Source organism: Centrocercus urophasianus, unplaced genomic scaffold, assembly GCF_019232065.1.
Source record: "Centrocercus urophasianus isolate 14NV4802_14NV808 unplaced genomic scaffold, USGS_Curo_1.0 seq_364, whole genome shotgun sequence".
In the NCBI taxonomy this organism is placed as follows: Eukaryota; Metazoa; Chordata; class Aves; order Galliformes; family Phasianidae; genus Centrocercus; species Centrocercus urophasianus.
Window position 1 is genome coordinate 21,994 of NW_024884938.1, and position 17,426 is coordinate 39,419.

Sequence of the window (17,426 nt, forward strand, 5' to 3'; positions counted from 1 at the left end):
ATCCAGTTCCTACCCCCTGCTGAGGGTTGGCTGTCCCTCACCAACTCAGGCTGCCCAGGGCCCCATCCAGGTTGGCACTGGGTACCTCCAGGGATGGGGCACCCACAGCTCCGGGCAGCAGAGCCAGAGCATCACCATCCTCTGAGTAAATAAATTCTACCTAACATCTGGCCTAAATATCCTCTTAAGTCCCACCCTGGCAGCTCTAGAGTGCACAAGTAGGGACCAGGGCAAAAAGTAACACAGCAAACCCTATCAGCAAAGCTGAATGTGAGGTTGGGTGGGTTACATGCATAAGGACAGCCAGCTCCCCTGGATAGCTACAGCAGAGCCTTTGTAAGGAGTTAATGGGTATTGAAAGGGCAGAGTACAAAGCTGGTGTTTAAGATTTCATCATAACCATTAATCTTGCTGCTACTAGAAATTGTAACCGCTTTCACAACCCCGCCAAATCCAGGGCAATTCTCCATATTAGACGAACACCTCCATTATTTCCATTCAAGCATTTACTTGGGCCTGTGACTTTCTACAGTGCCTTCTATGGTACGGAGATTAATGCAGACCATGACCCTTTTCTGAGGCTATTTGCCCTCACCATGATGAATGAACCCACATTTCAGTGGGTTCTCACTTCTACTGGTGCCTTCCCCTTCAGTGTTTGATGGGTGTAGTCAGAGGGAGGGGATGGGGGGGACAATGCTGACCACCCCCTGCTTGGATGGATGGAAGCAGCAGTTGTTTCCCCGGAGCCCCTCCAGCCCCCATCTCCTCTCTCCATCATACAAGGGACAGTCATCCCTCAGCCTGAGAGTACCCAAAGGGGGGTGTTTTATTGCAGGCGTTTCCACGCATGAAAAACCCTCATCCTGCAAATGCTTTCCTTTCCCCTCCTAAGGAAGGTCTCCAGCAATTTGTGTTGTACATTACCCAACTGGCTTCACAATGCAACAAGCAGAGGTCAGGTAGGATGAGCAGAGCAAACACCCTGCCCATGGGCTATGGTACCCATCTGTGCAGGAGGGATGCAGTTACAGCACATCACAGCCAGCAGAGTTTCTGCCCACTCTGAAGCAGCACTGGTCCACTTGCACACGGTGCTGACAGGTGCTGGTACCTCAGCACCCTGACAAGCAGTTCCACAAACACTGCAATCAACAAGAAGGAATAATTTTCAAGAAATACAAATGAGCAAATATCCAGTTGCCGTGGTAACCCAAGAGCCGGGCTGTCTGTTAACAGATGACAAAGCACAGCTCTGTTGAGCTGAAGCAGCAGGAGCACTGCAGTATGACCGTGTTGGAAGGCACCTCTCAGACGCTGCTGAGCAGCAGCCCTATTCCTGCACCCTGCCCAGCACAGCCTTGCCCAGGCTGGGGGACAAACAGGTGGCAGTAGCCTTGCCAAGCTGAGGTCCCTTTCTCCACCGCATCACCTACAGCTGACACAGTGACCTCCAATGCTGACTGGGTTTACCAGCAGGAACTCATTACTTTCTCATTAGATCTGCACTTCTGATGACTTGCAACCAGAGAGGAAAGTTTCAAGCCAAGCTGACAAGCCCCTGCCGTGCAAAAGCATTTAATAAAAGACCCAATCACCTTTCTCACATAGTTGTGCCGCACCAGAAGAGCTGCAAACCCACAGACATCATGGAGTACTGAATGCCCATGCAATGTCTGGACCAAACACAGAGCTGACTCTGGGCAGGTGTCTTCCACAATCTCAGGGAGTCAGAATGTGATGGTATTGGCAGTGAGTGATGTGGGCAGTATGAACCAAACACACTGAGCCAGCCCCTTGGTTCCCATTGCCCTCCCCATGGCACAGCACCAAAATGTTTGCGTGACCCAGAGATTGCAGCTTGTCCTTGAAGCTTCCTTCCACGCACAGCAGAGAATCTCAGGAAATAAAAATAAAATAAAATAAAACCAGGATTAAATGACAAAGTGTGCAGGTGGTCCCATGCCTCCTGCCTGCTGGGGCTGAGTGGGGACAATAGCACCTATACAGACCAAGAAATGGGGCACAGGAGAATAAAGGCATTTGTCACCAATAGATGATCATTTTTGTTCACTCCCAGACTATGTCATAAACTTACCCTGAGTTCACACATTGCAAAGGAAGATATTGAGCTCCTGAAACACTTGGAGAGCTAAGAGGACTCTCCTGCATCTATTGCTTTGGGGGTTCCCAGGCTGCTGGCCTCCACACACAGGGACAGCCAAGGTGAGGAGCTGGGGGCATGGACACTGGGCACGGGAAAACTAAAATAATGTTCAACCCAAAGAGCTGCAGCTCCTCCCAGCTGGGCAAACACCAAGGGCATAGGCACATCTCATCATCTGCCAAGCATCAACCCTGATGATCCAAGAGTTCATTCAGGAGCAGAACACTCCTTTCGTCCCATGAGCCCTGTGTGATTGCTGTGACACAGAAGGCAGCAGCAAAGGAAGAAGCACTGGGTGGTTGGCTGTTTTTTTTTTTTGAAAGTAAGTATCCTGGAGCCTGAGGTGAAAGCAGCAGAGGTTTGCAAAACATCACCCCTATTAACTCCAGTTCGACGTTCTGGTCATGCAAGTTCACTTCTCTTTACCTGGAAATGAAGACATTAATTGGAGCCGACAGCTTCCACAGGCTCACCCCATTAGCAGTATTTTTAGCCGTGGTAGGGCCCAACTCTTCAAATGCTTTCCCAAGGGAACTTTTCAAACCTGTTTTTGGAAATGTCTCAAGCCACTTGCGGGGAAAGGTGGGTGCATTGGCTGTAGGCATGCCAGGCCCCATGGTGCTGAGCTCCCAGCTCCTGCAAACAGAGCGAGCAGGAAGAAGCAGTGCAGGGAGGCAGCCCCAGCACCAGGTGCTGCTTCAGTTCAGCATTTGCTGAATTCACTGGGACCAGGAACATCTTGCTTTTACAGCTGGTTTCTTTACGTACCATTGCTATCAGTGTGCAATGCACTGCTGTATGACAGCAGGCAAAAAAGCCTGGAAAAAACACATGCATTACCTCCTGTCCAACATGCAAAAGCTACCCTAAAATAATTATTTTCATGCATAAAAGGAAGACTCTCAGAAAGGAAAGTGAGGAGAGAAGGTAATGCATGCATGCTGTGCACAGAAATCAGTCTTATTTCACTGCTGCAACTCAGGGCATCAGTGACCATTGCTCTTTTGCTGCAAGTGTTCCCAGCATCCAGAGGATGCAAGCCCCTCACAGGACAACTCCTCGCCACCTCACTGCAGCCACTTGGCTTCCCAGCAGCACCATTTGTTCCAAAACCACCAATTCCATGGGTCAGGAATATCCACTAAAAGAAAAACAAAAAAACAGAACAAATAACAACAACAAAAACACAACAACCCCCCCAAAAAAACAACCAAACCACATGTGCCCATGGGTGAGTTGCAGTAGCAATAAGCAAATCACCATATAATAGAAAAGGTTTGTAGTTCTTGAGGGAAATAAATGGGTTTTGTCTTCTTGAATCTTGCAGTCTGACTAAACACTGGGTGCCCATCCATCCATCTCATGTCTTGACCAGGGGCTTCTGCTGAGTGTAAGGTTCTGCATGCACCCACAACCAAAGAAATGAACGCATCAGCAGCATGGACTCACCCCTCCAAGAGCTGGGCAATGGGGATGGAGAGGAGAGCATCTCCCAGGTAGAGCGCTGGGACGCTCAGCATCTCTGCGCCATTGAGACAGCCAAACCAGCAGCACAGCCCAGGTACTCTGGAGGTGGATCTGCTCTTTGGGTCCTCCAGCCTGGCTGTGCTGAGGGACCCTGGGCATTCACCTCCATAACAAAATGGACGGGGTGAACATCCTCTACCACACAGCATTTTGGCAGAAAACTGCTGAAAAGTATACATATATAATTAAATATATTTTAAATGCGTACCTGGGGTGACAGTATTTCCTCATTTTTAAGACTGGCTCCAACACACAGCTCCACTTATAACTACAAATGTACCCCCACCAAGTTTTGCAGCTCCACTCCAAGGTCCCAGAGAGAAAATGTATTTTAGCCAAAAGCAGAGGAGGGTTCAGGGTAAAGCTGTCTCAGCCCTGCTGACCTCATTGCACTAATACAATCACTCTGGAAAGTATGAGCTTTGAGATGTGTCTCAGCTGGTGACATCAGGGACAACAAAGCAATTTTATGTGGGGTTTTTTACTCATCTTTGCAAAGGATTTGTCTTGGTTTTGTGTCAAGATGAGGAAAAGGACCCTGTCCTGCCTGGAACAGCCTGCAGAGAAGGTCCTGTGTCTTAAAGCTGTTTCTTAAGGGATAATTGATCCTACCTAAAACCTATCCAAAAGCCTGTGATGATAATTATGTTTTACATATTACTGACAAGCTTATATTGCATTTAGGAAGCAATTAGGAAGAATTAATATTGCATTTGCTCTTTAAAGTCAGGAAGACCAATCCAACTGCAGCTGATGGCAGAGCCACAGCGTTTGGCACGTGTGTGCATGCTATATGTGTAACTCACACTTGCTGTCCCCTTACAGCACAGCACAGCTGCTCCAAGCTGTTCCCCCCCCCCCACCCCAAGCCATCATCATGACCCCACAGTGCCCAGCAACAGCCCATCCCCTTTCTCCCAATTCTTTACCTGCAGCCACAACTCTTCTGCATTGATAAAATAACAGATTTCCTACAGATTTCCTGTGAGAGTTTATTTTAAACCCGACCCCAGGCTTAAATCCGGGTGGCCTCCATTGCTCTGCAACTCACTTGTCAGCGGACAGAGCTCCAGGGCCAGAGGTGAAGAGCACGAGGCCTGCTCCGTCCCGCGCTGCCCCGCAGAGGCAGCACGAAGCTGGGCACACAGTCAGGCTCAGTCCAGGGCCAGCGAGGGGATTTTGCAGACAAAGGGGAAGGTCCGGCCGCAGGCGTTGTCGTTCCAGGAGCGCAGCGCTGCCCCAAAAACAAGGCGTGAGGCAAAGCACCCAGCCCTTGGATGCCTTTGGGCTCCTCACACAAGCAGGGTCTTGCTGTGCTTTAGTGAGAGCCCATGGTGACAATGGAAGAGGAAGCTGGCCAAGGGATGTGCTTAGCAGCAAGCTGTGCACGCGGGGGGGAGATCACAACACATTAACTTTGACTAAATTTAGTGATTCTCCAGTGATGCTCCCCCCTAGCTGCTGAAGATGGATGTAAGCAGAGGGAAAGCCTGTGTGTGAGTGTGGTTATAGAGAAAACACCCTGCTCTGTGAAGAAAAGCAGAAAATAAAGATTTTAAATGCAAATCGTCACCCTACCAAGCAGCCTCTTCAGAAAAGCACGAGCAGCAGCAGACAGATTTTATTTGCATGCAAATAGGACTCGGTGTGCCCTTGAACTGCAGTGCTTACCGCTGCTGGCCCGGTACCACATCTGTACGCAGTCCTCCTCCTCTGGGATGGAGTGGATGCCGTCATCGGGCTGGCTGCCATCCCAGTAGTTGTAGTCATAGGAGGTGCCGTCTGTCCACTCAAAGTGACCCTCCTGTGGGGCACAGGCAGAGGTGCAGCCACTGCGGAGCAGTGCCCCTCAGACCCTGTCCCAAGGCAACCCATTGCCACATACCCAAATGGGGATGGGTGCAAGACACTACAGGGACACATGGAGAACCAAGCAAGCAACTCATTGAGGTTATACAGCTGAAGACCTACCTCAGGGAGCACTAGCAATCTGCACCACAAACTTATAGCATAGAACCATACAGGCACTGAGGTTGGAAAAGTCTTCAACATCACCAAGTCCAACCATCAGCCTGACTTACTATGTCCTATCACCAATCCATGCCCCTCAGTGCCACATCCACTCCTTTCTTAAATACTTTCAGGGACTCCACCACCACTCCGGGCAGCCCATTCCAATGATTCACCACCCTCTCCACGACAAAATTATTCCTGATTTGCAATCTAAATCTCTCCTGGCACAACTTGAGACCACAGACTGAGCAGCCCCCACTCCCTCAGCAACTCCTCATAACTTGTTTTCTTGTCCTCCCTCAGCTTCATTGCTCTTCTCTGCTCATGCTCAAGCAATTCAATATCCCTCCTGTTGTACGTTGATTTAATATCCCTCCATACTATAATTCAAGCTACAGTAATAAATGATAAGGCTCATTTTGCTTTTCTTAAGTGCCCATAAAACATCAGTGGAAGGCAGCTCCACAAGACTGCAGTACTGCACAGGGGTTCTCTTGAAATCAGTCTTGCAACTGAAGAGTGCAAAATTCTGTGTTCCCTCTCCTCCTTTTCTTCTTCTTTTTGAGGAATTGCTGATGTGTGATGGTTCTGATGATCTCAGTTTTTATATAATCTAGTAATATGGTGAGGAAATATCTCCAACAGGCCAGTTTTTTAAAAGCTGCAGAGCATCATAAGAAACTTGGTGATTTTTGACATTGGAGAAATTTTCAGTCTACGAAAAGGACAGCAATAGACTTGGCTATTCTCTAAACCACAGAATAATTCTCCAGTTTCCAAGGAAAGAAAACCTAAGCAGGAAGGAGGCTGCCAACACACCTACTTACTGCAACAACCAGGAAAACAGGAAAAGAAGCAGAGACTGGGGCTGCTCACCTGCCGTAGGTCATTGAGCCCTGTCCAGATGTCAGTGGGGATGCCGGGCACGCGGCTGTTCACCAGATCATACACGAAGACATTCTCTTCCCAGCTGGCAAAAGAGCAGGTGTGCAGCAGTGAGAAGTGACCACTGGCAAGGGTCAGGGACATGACATCACCATCCTTCCCAGAGCTGGACAAATGGCTCCCTGTCTATTAATTGTGGTGATCTGGTGCCAGGCCTTTGCAAAAGCTGTGTGGTAGAGGACAAGGAGTGGAGGAGCAGAGCCCATGTAATCACATCAGATTTCTACCCCAGTTCAGGTACAAGAAACACCCTGCGGGAGATTCAGGAAGCACTACAGCATTATTTCTGCCAGCATAGCAAAAAGCATTTTCTTCCCCAGCTTGGCATGCTCAAGACAGCAGGCTGGCCTTGGTTGCTGCATGGAATTGGATGCGGTCCCCATGTCCCCGCTTTCCCAGAAGGAAGAGGACAATTGGCGGCTCTCACCTGTGAATGGAGGCCAGCTTCGCTGACCTGATGCCAATGGAGAACTCTGCACAGTAGAGGTCGGCCTCGGCCCAGGTTTTGTTGATGGGGAAGTAGCGGTAGCAGTGCCCTTCATACTCCGTCCAGAAAAGAGGGCAGGAGTAGGCATGCACAGGCTCCGGCAGGGCTGGGGGCAGAGCAAGGACACACAGGAGATGTAGGAGAAGCAACTGCCACCCCTGCTCCTTGACAACAAACCAAAGCCATACAAGTGGAAAAAAAAGCAGCTTTGGCCGAAGCCATTCAAAATTTTGCACAAGCCCGAACAAATTTTGCAAAAAGCCATGAGTTTCCCTACTCTAGTGGCCACCTAGAAGAATGTTGAGACTTGCACTGCAAGCCTGTTTGACGTGGTATCATGCATGGGGTACTCCAAATGAAAATACTCACTGGTGCTACTGAAGTCGAGATAAGAGCTCCTCTTGGCTCCATCAAACACCAGTAGGGCCACTGTGCTGGGATGGGGCTGGCACCACAGCAGCAGGGCTGTGGCCATGCACTGCTCTCTTGCTTGTACCTCCTGGAAGGCCACAGCTCCCTCTCAGCTCCTGTCCTAGCCCAGTGGCAGCCATGCACACCAGCACGCCTTGTGTTGTGGGCCAGAAATAGCCCTGGAGAGGCCAAGGGGTGCAGTGCTGCTCTATCTGCCTCCCTGGGAGATAAGAGGGGCCCTGCAGAGCTCTTCAGCAGGGCAAGAGAAGTTCCTCAAGTGAGGCTATTTTGGGGGCACAAGAGGCATTTTTGGAGCCCTTACATAATGTAAAATTCACAGCAGCATGAACACATCCCTCTGCAGCCTCCTTTACGTGGAACAAAGGAGAAAGAGCATACACCAACTAACACTAATACATGTGCATGTCCCAAAATCACATAGCAAACAGGCTGAACCCCCATAGCCCTTGCGTTTTGAGCCTTGATGTGCCCCAGCTCCCTCAGCATCAGCTCCTGCCTCCCCCCAGGGCCCTGTTGGAATGACTGAGGGGTCAGAAGCAGGGCTTAGGGCACAGCCCAGCCCTGGGAGAGGCAGATGCCACTGAGCTACCCAAGCAGGTAACAGGCTCAAGGCCAGAGAGGTCAAGGCACTGCTGAAGGGCCTCCGGCGTTGAAGAGCCTGGAGGGAACTGACTGCCACCATGGGTCAGTCAGTGGTGAGCAGAGCAGATCCCCACCAACAGCCACATGTGATGAGGGGGCAGTGAAGGCAATGTTGGTATGGCAAAATAAGACGAGGAGCAGCTTCAGAGCAGTGCAGCCAGGACCCAGGCAGCTCAGCAGTGATGTGTGGCTCAGGATGGCATCCAGCTTGTCTTGCGATGGGAAAAGCACAGCCCTAAGAAAAGTGAGCCATTGTTGTCGCAGCCATAGAGCAGAAGGACCAGGAATGCCACAAGCTGATGTGATTTCCTGAGGCGTCACACAAAGAGTGGGGGCAAAGGACTGGATCCAAGGGAAAAGGCTGCAGCCCCCAGCTGTTTTACTGAGGTGCAAAAAACACTGGCAAACTCTTCACCTCCAGCAGCATGGTGGCAAAATTCACAGGGCAGAGACCAGCAACTCTCTCCCTTCCCGGATCACACTGGGGCCCTCAGCACCCCCTGCCCTGAAGGATCACTGCCCCTCTCTTGTCTAAAGCAGCCAAAACTGAGTGGAGATGCAGACGGCCTTCCTTTGTTATTCTGTGCTGCTTCCCATTAGGTAGCATTAATTTGATGAGCTTCAGCGAAGCAGAGGTGCCAGAAGGAATTTAAGGTTAAATATACCAAAAAGAAAAAGAAGGGAGGTCAACATTTAATTAGCATCCTCTCTCTTGGGTCAGGATCAGAGGCTCTGGTGCTCTCTTTGGAGGAGGATTTCTGCTCTTACATTTACAGGCAGCGACAACTGGGGGTGCTGCTGTGATCTGGGAACTTCAGGAGCTATTTTTAGCAGAAAAGCCACAAGAAATTTCATGCGTGAGTATATAAGCACACTCACAGCTCTATAGGAAAACCTCATAACCTAAGCCAGCAGCTGAAAACGATACTTAATGTAAATAGGAGTGGGGCATATTCTGACCAGGGCCTCAGATTTAAAACCCCCAGAAAAACGTCCCCCTCAGTAGCATCAGCTCCCAGGGGCCAGAGCAGCACCTGAAGCAAAGCTACCATCTGCAACACCAGCCTCCTGCCAGCCCCATGGCACGTCAGCCCTTTGTCCCCAAATTTCTGGTCTGAACTTGACTGAAGGTAAGATCCACACTAGGTAGGTAACATCCAGAAAAGCTGGAAAGGAAAAATGTAGGGTCAGAAAAAGAGCTTCGCGCTCCTTCCATTTGTTTAGAGTTCTATTTACTTACTGCTGAGACCCACCTCAGAGCCATCAGGATCCCCGTAACGGGACAAACCCTGTGTCACAGCCATGCAGAAGCTGGCACAGCTCTGGCAGAAAGCTTCACTTCCCAACAACAAACTGAGAAATCCCCAGGCACTTTCCTGAGGCTTTTTTTAATCAGGATGCTACTGAAGGAGACACAACACTGACTGCATGAGTCCCTGCCTCAGCAGGGTGGAAGTTCCCTTGTGTCTGAGGGTTGGCAGCCACTGATGGACATGGAGATCAGACAGTAACTGGGCAATGTTTTGCACACCCTGCAGTCATTTGTTTTTGTGTTGCTGTTTTTTTGTTTTGTTTTAGGTACCAGTCACAGATTTCCAAGTAAAACTTTAAAGAACATTTGAAGAGCATCAGAAAAGCAACATCCTCTCAGACAGAGAGCTCTGCTTTTTAAGACCCTATAATAAAACCAAGCTGTCCTTCCAGATTGGAATCTCATGTCACACACTCTCGGAGATGTGAGGCTGCCGCAGCCAACAGCAGCAGCCCCCTGCGGCTCTGCTACAGCCAGAGGTAACAGATAGCAGTTATCTTGCATTTTTGTACTCCTTAATTAGTGGGGGGAAAGCTGCCATTGATGAGGCATCTGGCAGCCAAGTATTGATCCCTTTCCTCACGAGTAGCACTCAGTGCTACTCTCCCTCTCTGCTCAGAGCCCTACAAACAAACTGTGCTGCACTGTGCACAGGCACACCTCCATGCAGCCCCGTTAACAAGTTTGCAACACATGTAAGTGGCACAGAGCAGCTGCTGTCACTCCATGCTTCAGACTTACATACGGAAAAAAAAGCAGAGGAATGGGAGGAACCACGTATTTATGTCATTTTTCAGGTTGCTCTGGGCTTATCCTCCCAAAAGAAGAAGTTGACATGCCTGAGAACTCTGGAGCAGAAAAAACTGATAAGTCCACTGCTGCCCCTCCGAGAAGGCCTGACCTCGCTGTCCAAAATGGGGTAACCGCGTTCTCACTCACCTTGGCTGATCTTGATGTTGGTCTGGGGGAAGGCGCGGGCAGGCAGAAGCGCAGCAGCCAGCAGCACGCACACAGCACGGCCGCAGCCCATCGCCGCAGCTCCGCGGTGCTCGGCTCCGGCCAGGGCGGGCGGCGGCACTGGGGGCAGCTCCGGCCCCACCCGCGGCAGGAGGCGGCCCCGCACCTCCCCGCCGCTGCCCTCCTCCCCGAGCCGGGCGGGGATGCGGCTCCCGGCGGGGCTGCGCTCCAGTACTGCCCCGCTGTGCGCTGTGGGCTGGCTGTTATCAGCGCCGGGAGCTCAGAGAGGAAGGCACTGGCCGTGCTGCCCAGAGCAAGGCTGCTTCGCTCACTCTGCCGCCCGCCTGCCAGCTCCACGCCGTGCTCGTGCCATCCTGCAACACGAGGAAACCTCCAGCATCGAGCAGAGATGCGATGGATGCTCCAGAATGTCTCCTTTCTGTGGTCAGAACTGTGTTTGGAAATAAACTTCAGATTTAAAAAAGAATAACAACATTGTATCAAGTCATTTTCTAGTATCAGCATACAGGTAAAGGAAACAGAACACACACATGCTATAAAACTCTGTGACCCCATTATGCCTCCAGCCAGCACTGGGAACACTTCTTGGGAACACATTCAGTGCTGTTTCCTTCTAATTCTTAGCATCCAATCCACATTTACAGCTTTTTCTGGGAGTGCACCAAACCCTGCTCTCTTGTGGATGCCATCCTTCTAGTATGAGTTGTGAATGCACTGAAAGCAAGATACAGATTTTCCTACAGCCACAACGCTGGTTAAAAAAAAATAGAAAACCAAAAGAAAACAACTTTTACCATATGTAATAATTTGGGGGCAGCTCCTGCAGAGCACAGCGACCCGCAGTCCCACGCAGGCACACACATCACATTCTGCCTCTCCAGGGTGCTCTGGCTGGGAATGCACGCAGTAGGAACAGGGCTCTTGGCCACCAGGCAGGCAGGACTGTGCCAGCTCCAGGTCTGCTCCCCCAAATAACCCTGGGCTCACCCACAGTAAAAAAAGAGCCTGCTCCAACCTTCTGGCTTGTCTTTACTAGCATCATAAACATAACTGAGCTCAATGGAAGAATGAGTTCTGCTAACAGTTACCACCTCAGGGTGCGTGGCACAATTAAATAGACTTTTATTTTCAATAAATATACAATCTGCATTATACCAGACAATATGCCGTGGAAAAAAAAATAATGTACAGAAGAAACCAACAGGACAGCTTGACCACACCTACATTCATGTGCTGACCTGGAAAACTACCTCAGTAAACACACACAACACAGAAGGAGTCACTGCAGTCTATCAGAGAAGTAAAACTGTGCATTGGGGGCATTCTTAACTGCAGAAGTACCCACAGCAGGTTTCTTTTACTCAACATCAGGAAAGAGTGAGAAGTATAAATGCTACTGGAGACATTTACTCGCTATATCATCGCAGTATCTATTGGACGCACACAGACTGCTATGGAGAGTGGCAGGCCCCGCTGCTGGCAGCACGTCGGCCCCGCACAGCAAGGGCTGTGTGTGCTGGCCACGTATTAACAGGAGCTTAATTCTGTTGTAACAAATACAAGGACAAAACTGGAGCCAGAATCGACTTCACCACAGCTTCTACCATTTAAAAAAACATCCTAGCCTAATTATGATGTTCACCAACAAGAGCACACAGGTACGTATATCTCCGAGAGGACAAGTCATGGATTTGGATCATAAGGAGAGTGGAAGCAACTCAGAACTCTTCCCCATCTTGGCATGTCCTGTGGCACCTCCACCTGCCACCTGCTGCTCTGTCACTGAGACAGCAGAGCGGTGCCGGGCGCAGGGAGCAATGGGTCCGGCCAGTCAGGCGGCCAGTGCCACTGAGGAGCTGCTGACACGGTTGGCGCTGCGGGGGTTTGCACAAAGGCCACGCAGCCAGGTGGGTACCGGCAGCTGCTTCGGTCCGATGGAGCTGCTGTGGGGTGGGAGTGAGGTTGGGTGATTTGGAGGTTGGAGTTTTTTCCCGCCTTGCCCGCCTGTTTGGTTTGGCCACCACAGGTGCCACGCCTCATGTCACCTCCAGGGATGCCGGGGAGACGCGGTCGCACTCCTCCCGTGAGCGCAGGCTGTGCCACTGCTCCACAGCCGTCCGGTGCGCATTGAGCATCCGGCGCCAGTGGTTGGACTCAGGAGCACCTGTGGAGTACTGACCGATGACGATCCGCCCGATGAAGTCGTTGCTGCTCTTCACGTTGTGCCCATACACTGTGGGAAGCAGAAACGGGGACAGATCAAGGAAAGCATACCGCTCAGCCACCCTGGGCACTGCCGAATATCAGCCCCCCAGGGGGCAGCCATGTCCTGTGGCTGTGCCACCCAGAACCTGGGATGTCAGTGGCAATTTGAAGATGTTTTTTGAAGAGCTGTTAAGAAGGTTTGGCCAGGACACTGGAATTTTTTGTGTGTAACTCATCAACACAAAAGACAGGCTGAGCAGCTTGGAAAAAAAAAAAGACAAGTTGCACTCAGATTTAAATATAACTGAAATAAAGAGGACCCACGAATCCACATTGCTATTTAGCAAGAATATGGTAAACAATTATATCATCTAAACAAAGGCCTTTGTCCAGGCAAATCAGGATGCTGAAGCAAGAACAACAGCCTCGACTTGGGTAAATGAACAAGAATCATCTTCCAGATCCTTTGGAGGATGACATCCTTGCCATTCTTCAAACACAATGTTAACGACCCCCCTTGTAATGATAATCAGTATCATTGCCAAATTACAGATACGAATCTCACACACACAGACTGTCAGTGGGATGCTTATACAGAACCAATTTTCTGTAATTATAACTTGTTAAAAGGCCAGGGAAGTAACCAAGGGAGAGAGGCAAGCCTAACGCCCATCCTTTGTGCTAGCCCAGCCTCGTGGAAAAAAGCTGCAGACAGCTGCAGTCAGTAATTATGGGCCTGATGCTGGCCAAGGCTGCATGCTCCTGTTGGGCAGGCATAAAAGCCCCTTGTGTTTTGAGAAATAGCCATAGCTCATTAGGAAGTTGAACCAAAAGTCTCCAAAAGCTGAAGCCAGGATAACCACTGGCTAAAGATTAAAATCTTTCCCATGAAAGAGGAGGACTTCTAAGAACAAATGCCTGCAGGGGCTCCAGGACCCAAGCAGGTAGGTTCAGAGGTGAGCGCTAGCACAGAACAGTGTGCTCCCTCTGCAAGTGGCAGCACCCCACAGCACAACGTCTCAGCTTGGGCCTGAGATGTTTTTTCTTACTGAATGACCTAGGGCTATTTTTGGGAACAGCAAAGCTCTGTTCTCATGGCCACGGGAGCCACGCAGGCAGCTCCGTGCTACTGCAGCATGCCCAGCACCACACCAGCCCACCGACTGACAGTCCTCTCCACACCACAGCACCCTTGGCCACATGAGCAAACCCGTCATGTCCCCAACAATTCTCCAAGTTCATACAATAAAAACATGACATGAAGTCGCCGACCATTTGAAGGAGGTACCTCCCCACCTTAGGATATCCATGGCCTCTCAGGTGGTCACCATCAGATCCTGGAGGTGAAGCCACCAGCACCTGAAGGCATATCTCCAGCAGGTGCTGGTGTCCTCAGGGCAGCTCTGTGCTGCCTGGAGAACTGCCTCTGAGGCTGCAGTAAGGAGCAGTAAGCCACCCATCCCTTCCAGTACACAGCCTGCCAGTGTTATTCATGGGCTCTCACATAACAGAAGAGATGTGATGTGTCTCACAAATGTGGCTCAGATGACTATGCTAAATGGCCTGCTAGAATTTATTACCCTAGCAAAAGCAAACATGATAAAAATCGCATAAAAGGACCCCCAAATCAAATGCTTCCTGCTTTTTTAAATATAGCTGTTTCTTCCTCACTTTTTTGATTTCCTTTTCTTTATTTCAAGCACAGAAGAGGACAAAGCTTAATCCTGAGAGACAAAACCAACTCAAACCAGGAAGTGCTAAAGACCACCAATTGCTCACAGCTTCAATTAGAAGAGGCAAAGTATCCCAGGCATACCTATTCTTTGATTCTTAGGATACAATCCTCAGCAGGATTATAAAACCAGAGGGTGCATTAAATGCAGAGGCCATTTGTTTTAGCATTCACCCAAGCATTTTGATTTCTTATAATGTGAAGCACCTTGCTGGAGGTGTTACTGGTAAATAGAGAAGGCTTTGTCATCCTAATGGAGCTGAATCCACAGGACTCATCCCTCATCCCTTCTGGAGAACCCGACCTCTATTCTCATCCTGTCAAGTAATTAGTATGCTGATTCCTTCAGCATATTAATGTACTAATTGCACAAGCATTGTTGCTTCTCTCACTTCAATAATTTCGATAGCACAGAGGTAGACTTACATTGAAGAACAGGGTGGAGGTTTCCCAAGGCTGAGCCCTTGCTCACAGCACGCCTGCAGACTGTAAGTTGCAGCACCACATCCAGCCCAGGTGCGTGAGCCTGCAGCCTCCCCAGCCACCAGCGCCCCACGCAGCCTGTGGCCCAGCTGCAGGCCTGACGCTGCAGGCAGGGGCTCACAGGGTGCTCAGGGCTGATCCAAAGAACGGAAAGCACACGACGCAAAGAGCAGCTTCACGCACACTCACGCTTTCAGCCTCTGCAGGAGGGCCCTGGCTCTCCACTCCTACCCCAGCCTGAATTACCTGGCCCTCAGCACCCCTCCAGGGCCTAGAGGGAGCTCGGAAGAGATCTCAGATTAAACACCCTCCAACCTGCACTGTGGGCAGCTCAGAAGCAGAAAATAGGTAATTATCAGGTGGGTCCGTTGATCTGACCTGCTCTGGTTACAGGCAGCAGGCGCTGCTTTCCTGTTAAGAAAGTGATTTTCCTGACAGAACTTATGCACCTGATCTCATCGGCTCTCTTTCCACCATGCAGCAATTTACACAATAGCAACATTTATTTCCAGGCCAACTTGGAGCAAAAAGCAATTAGGGAAGCAGAGGTCAAACCAATTCCTTTTGCGGATGGTCTTTACTGAGAGATGCATTTATAAGCTGAAAGGCTTAAAAAAAAAAAACAAAAAACAAAACAAAAAAAAAACCACCTCTTTTTAGTAGAAATGCTGAAATATAAAAGAAAATTGAGTTCACTCGTGTCTATTGAAAGGGTTGAATACTTGAGGACAAAGCGATGCAATGCAAATAAAGCATTTCTGTGCTATCCTCTTATCATCACATTGATCCTAACTGACCCAGGAGCCTGCCTGTATGGCGTCAACCCAGCACAGATTCAGCCCAAAAGCTAATTTACACCATTTTCTTTAGCCAATTCCTTAAGCTTCCTTAAGAAAGTGCTTTGCTCAGTCAGGACCACGCACACCTTCAGCTCCTGAATGCCCCATGCCAGATGTGCCCGAGATTTCCCAAAGCTCTGCTGCCTCCTGCAGGCACCAGGCCCTGCAGCCCCACAGCCTCTGCTCCAAAAAAAGAGAAATACCATCTCCTTTGGGTAGGTATCAAGCAGAACACCTTCACTCAGTTTATATCAGTATGCCATCAGCTTGTTTACAGTGCAGCATCAGCCATAACCTAACTGCCCCCAGAGTTTTAGGGTTTAATTCAATTTTTTCACATACTGTGTATTTTAAAAGGCCTTAAATAATTGAGCATTGCTTTGGTGGATCACCTGCACCCCTGACAACCAGCTACAGCCAGCCCCTACTGCTGGAGGTGCTTCAGCCATTGATCTGGAACATTGGGTACCTGTAGCAACTCTCAGGCTAGAAAGTCATTACAAATATATTACCCATTATGTTTTTTTAATTGCTATTGCCACAGCCTGTAAAAGCTTGATGTGTCACATCAGCACACTGGGCTAGACTCTGAAAAAATACACGTATATGTTCTTACTGCAAGAGCTTTGGAACACCAAGCACTTCTAACCCTACGTCCCAACCATGATTGCATCCATGGAAGCACATGTGCTGTCAGTCACTGTTATGCTGCAATCTGCAAACCCTGCAAGCCTTAGGCAGCCAGCATGCTGCTCCTGCAGGCACACTGCACAGTGGTATCCTCAGGCTGCAACCAGACTGCAAGGAAAAGGAAAAATAGCAAAGACTTAACCAAAACTGCAGGTGGGCAACTGGGTGGCAGCACCTTACTGAGAAAATAAGTCTGGCAAGATCTTTATCTCCTGAGAAGAAACCCTAACTCTATTAGCACCAAGCCTTTAACTCCTGTGGGTCCACCCCCTCCAGTCCCAGAACTCAGTGAGCTCCCAGGCACTCCTGTATTTCAGTGTAGCACATTGGGCACACAATGCAGTGCAGCAAGCAAGCTGCATTTCTTTCCCCAGCCCAGTACAGATAGAAAATCAGTGTCCAGCCTTTTCCATGCTGTCTCCACCATCTAAAAGGTCTATTCTGCCAGTTAAATGGGTATGAAACTACTTCTGAACTGCTTGACATCAATACTGAAGAGCTACTTAGTGCAGAGTGGGTGTTGTTAGCAGGCAGACTAACCATGCTCACTGTGAAGGCCATGGGGTGGACTAAATTTTGCCCTTTGCTCCTTAAGTGTGGCCAGTAATATTTAGCAGAAACAGAAAAGCAAGGGAAGAAACACAGCAGATTTGCACTTATCAATTTAATCTCCGCAGGCTCTGATTTGCATGGAAAACTCACTCCCCTGCACCTCCTCCATCAGGCTGCCCACAGCACCCAGCTGCAGAGGGAATCTGAACCCCAAGAGTGGCCAAACCCAGCAGCAGGGAGGCAGCTCCACATCCCATGCCCCCAGCATGGGCATCTCATCCCCAGGTAGTTTCAAACCCACAGCAGCCAGCGCCACACAGATTGTTCCTCATTTGATATACAGGAAGATTACAGCCCAGTGAGCTGCTGCAGTAATTTCTTTCACCATTGCATGAGCAAAACAAGATAAAAAGAGTGAGGTC

The 17,426-nt window shown here is 49.7% G+C and overlaps 2 protein-coding genes across 2 annotated transcripts in view; both read right to left on the bottom strand.

Moving 5' to 3' along the window:
* Window positions 1–4,748: 4,748 nt before the first annotated feature.
* CLEC19A (C-type lectin domain containing 19A) lies at window positions 4,749–10,555 on the bottom strand. Its single transcript, XM_042831837.1, has 5 exons — window positions 10,465–10,555; window positions 7,080–7,245; window positions 6,584–6,677; window positions 5,366–5,498; window positions 4,749–4,928 (listed from the first exon to the last, which is right to left on the bottom strand). The coding sequence occupies exons 1-5, from the start codon at window positions 10,553–10,555 to the stop codon at window positions 4,849–4,851; spliced, it is 564 nt and encodes a 187-aa protein (XP_042687771.1). The 3' UTR covers window positions 4,749–4,848.
* Window positions 10,556–11,663: 1,108 nt separating this feature from the next.
* The window catches only part of SYT17 (synaptotagmin 17), a 29,747-nt gene continuing 23,984 nt past the window's right edge, over window positions 11,664–17,426 (bottom strand). Inside the window, exon 8 of the mRNA XM_042831836.1 lies at window positions 11,664–12,736. Coding sequence (XP_042687770.1) covers window positions 12,540–12,736 — 197 coding nt within the window. The 3' untranslated portion in view covers window positions 11,664–12,539. The remainder of the gene's footprint in view (window positions 12,737–17,426) is intronic.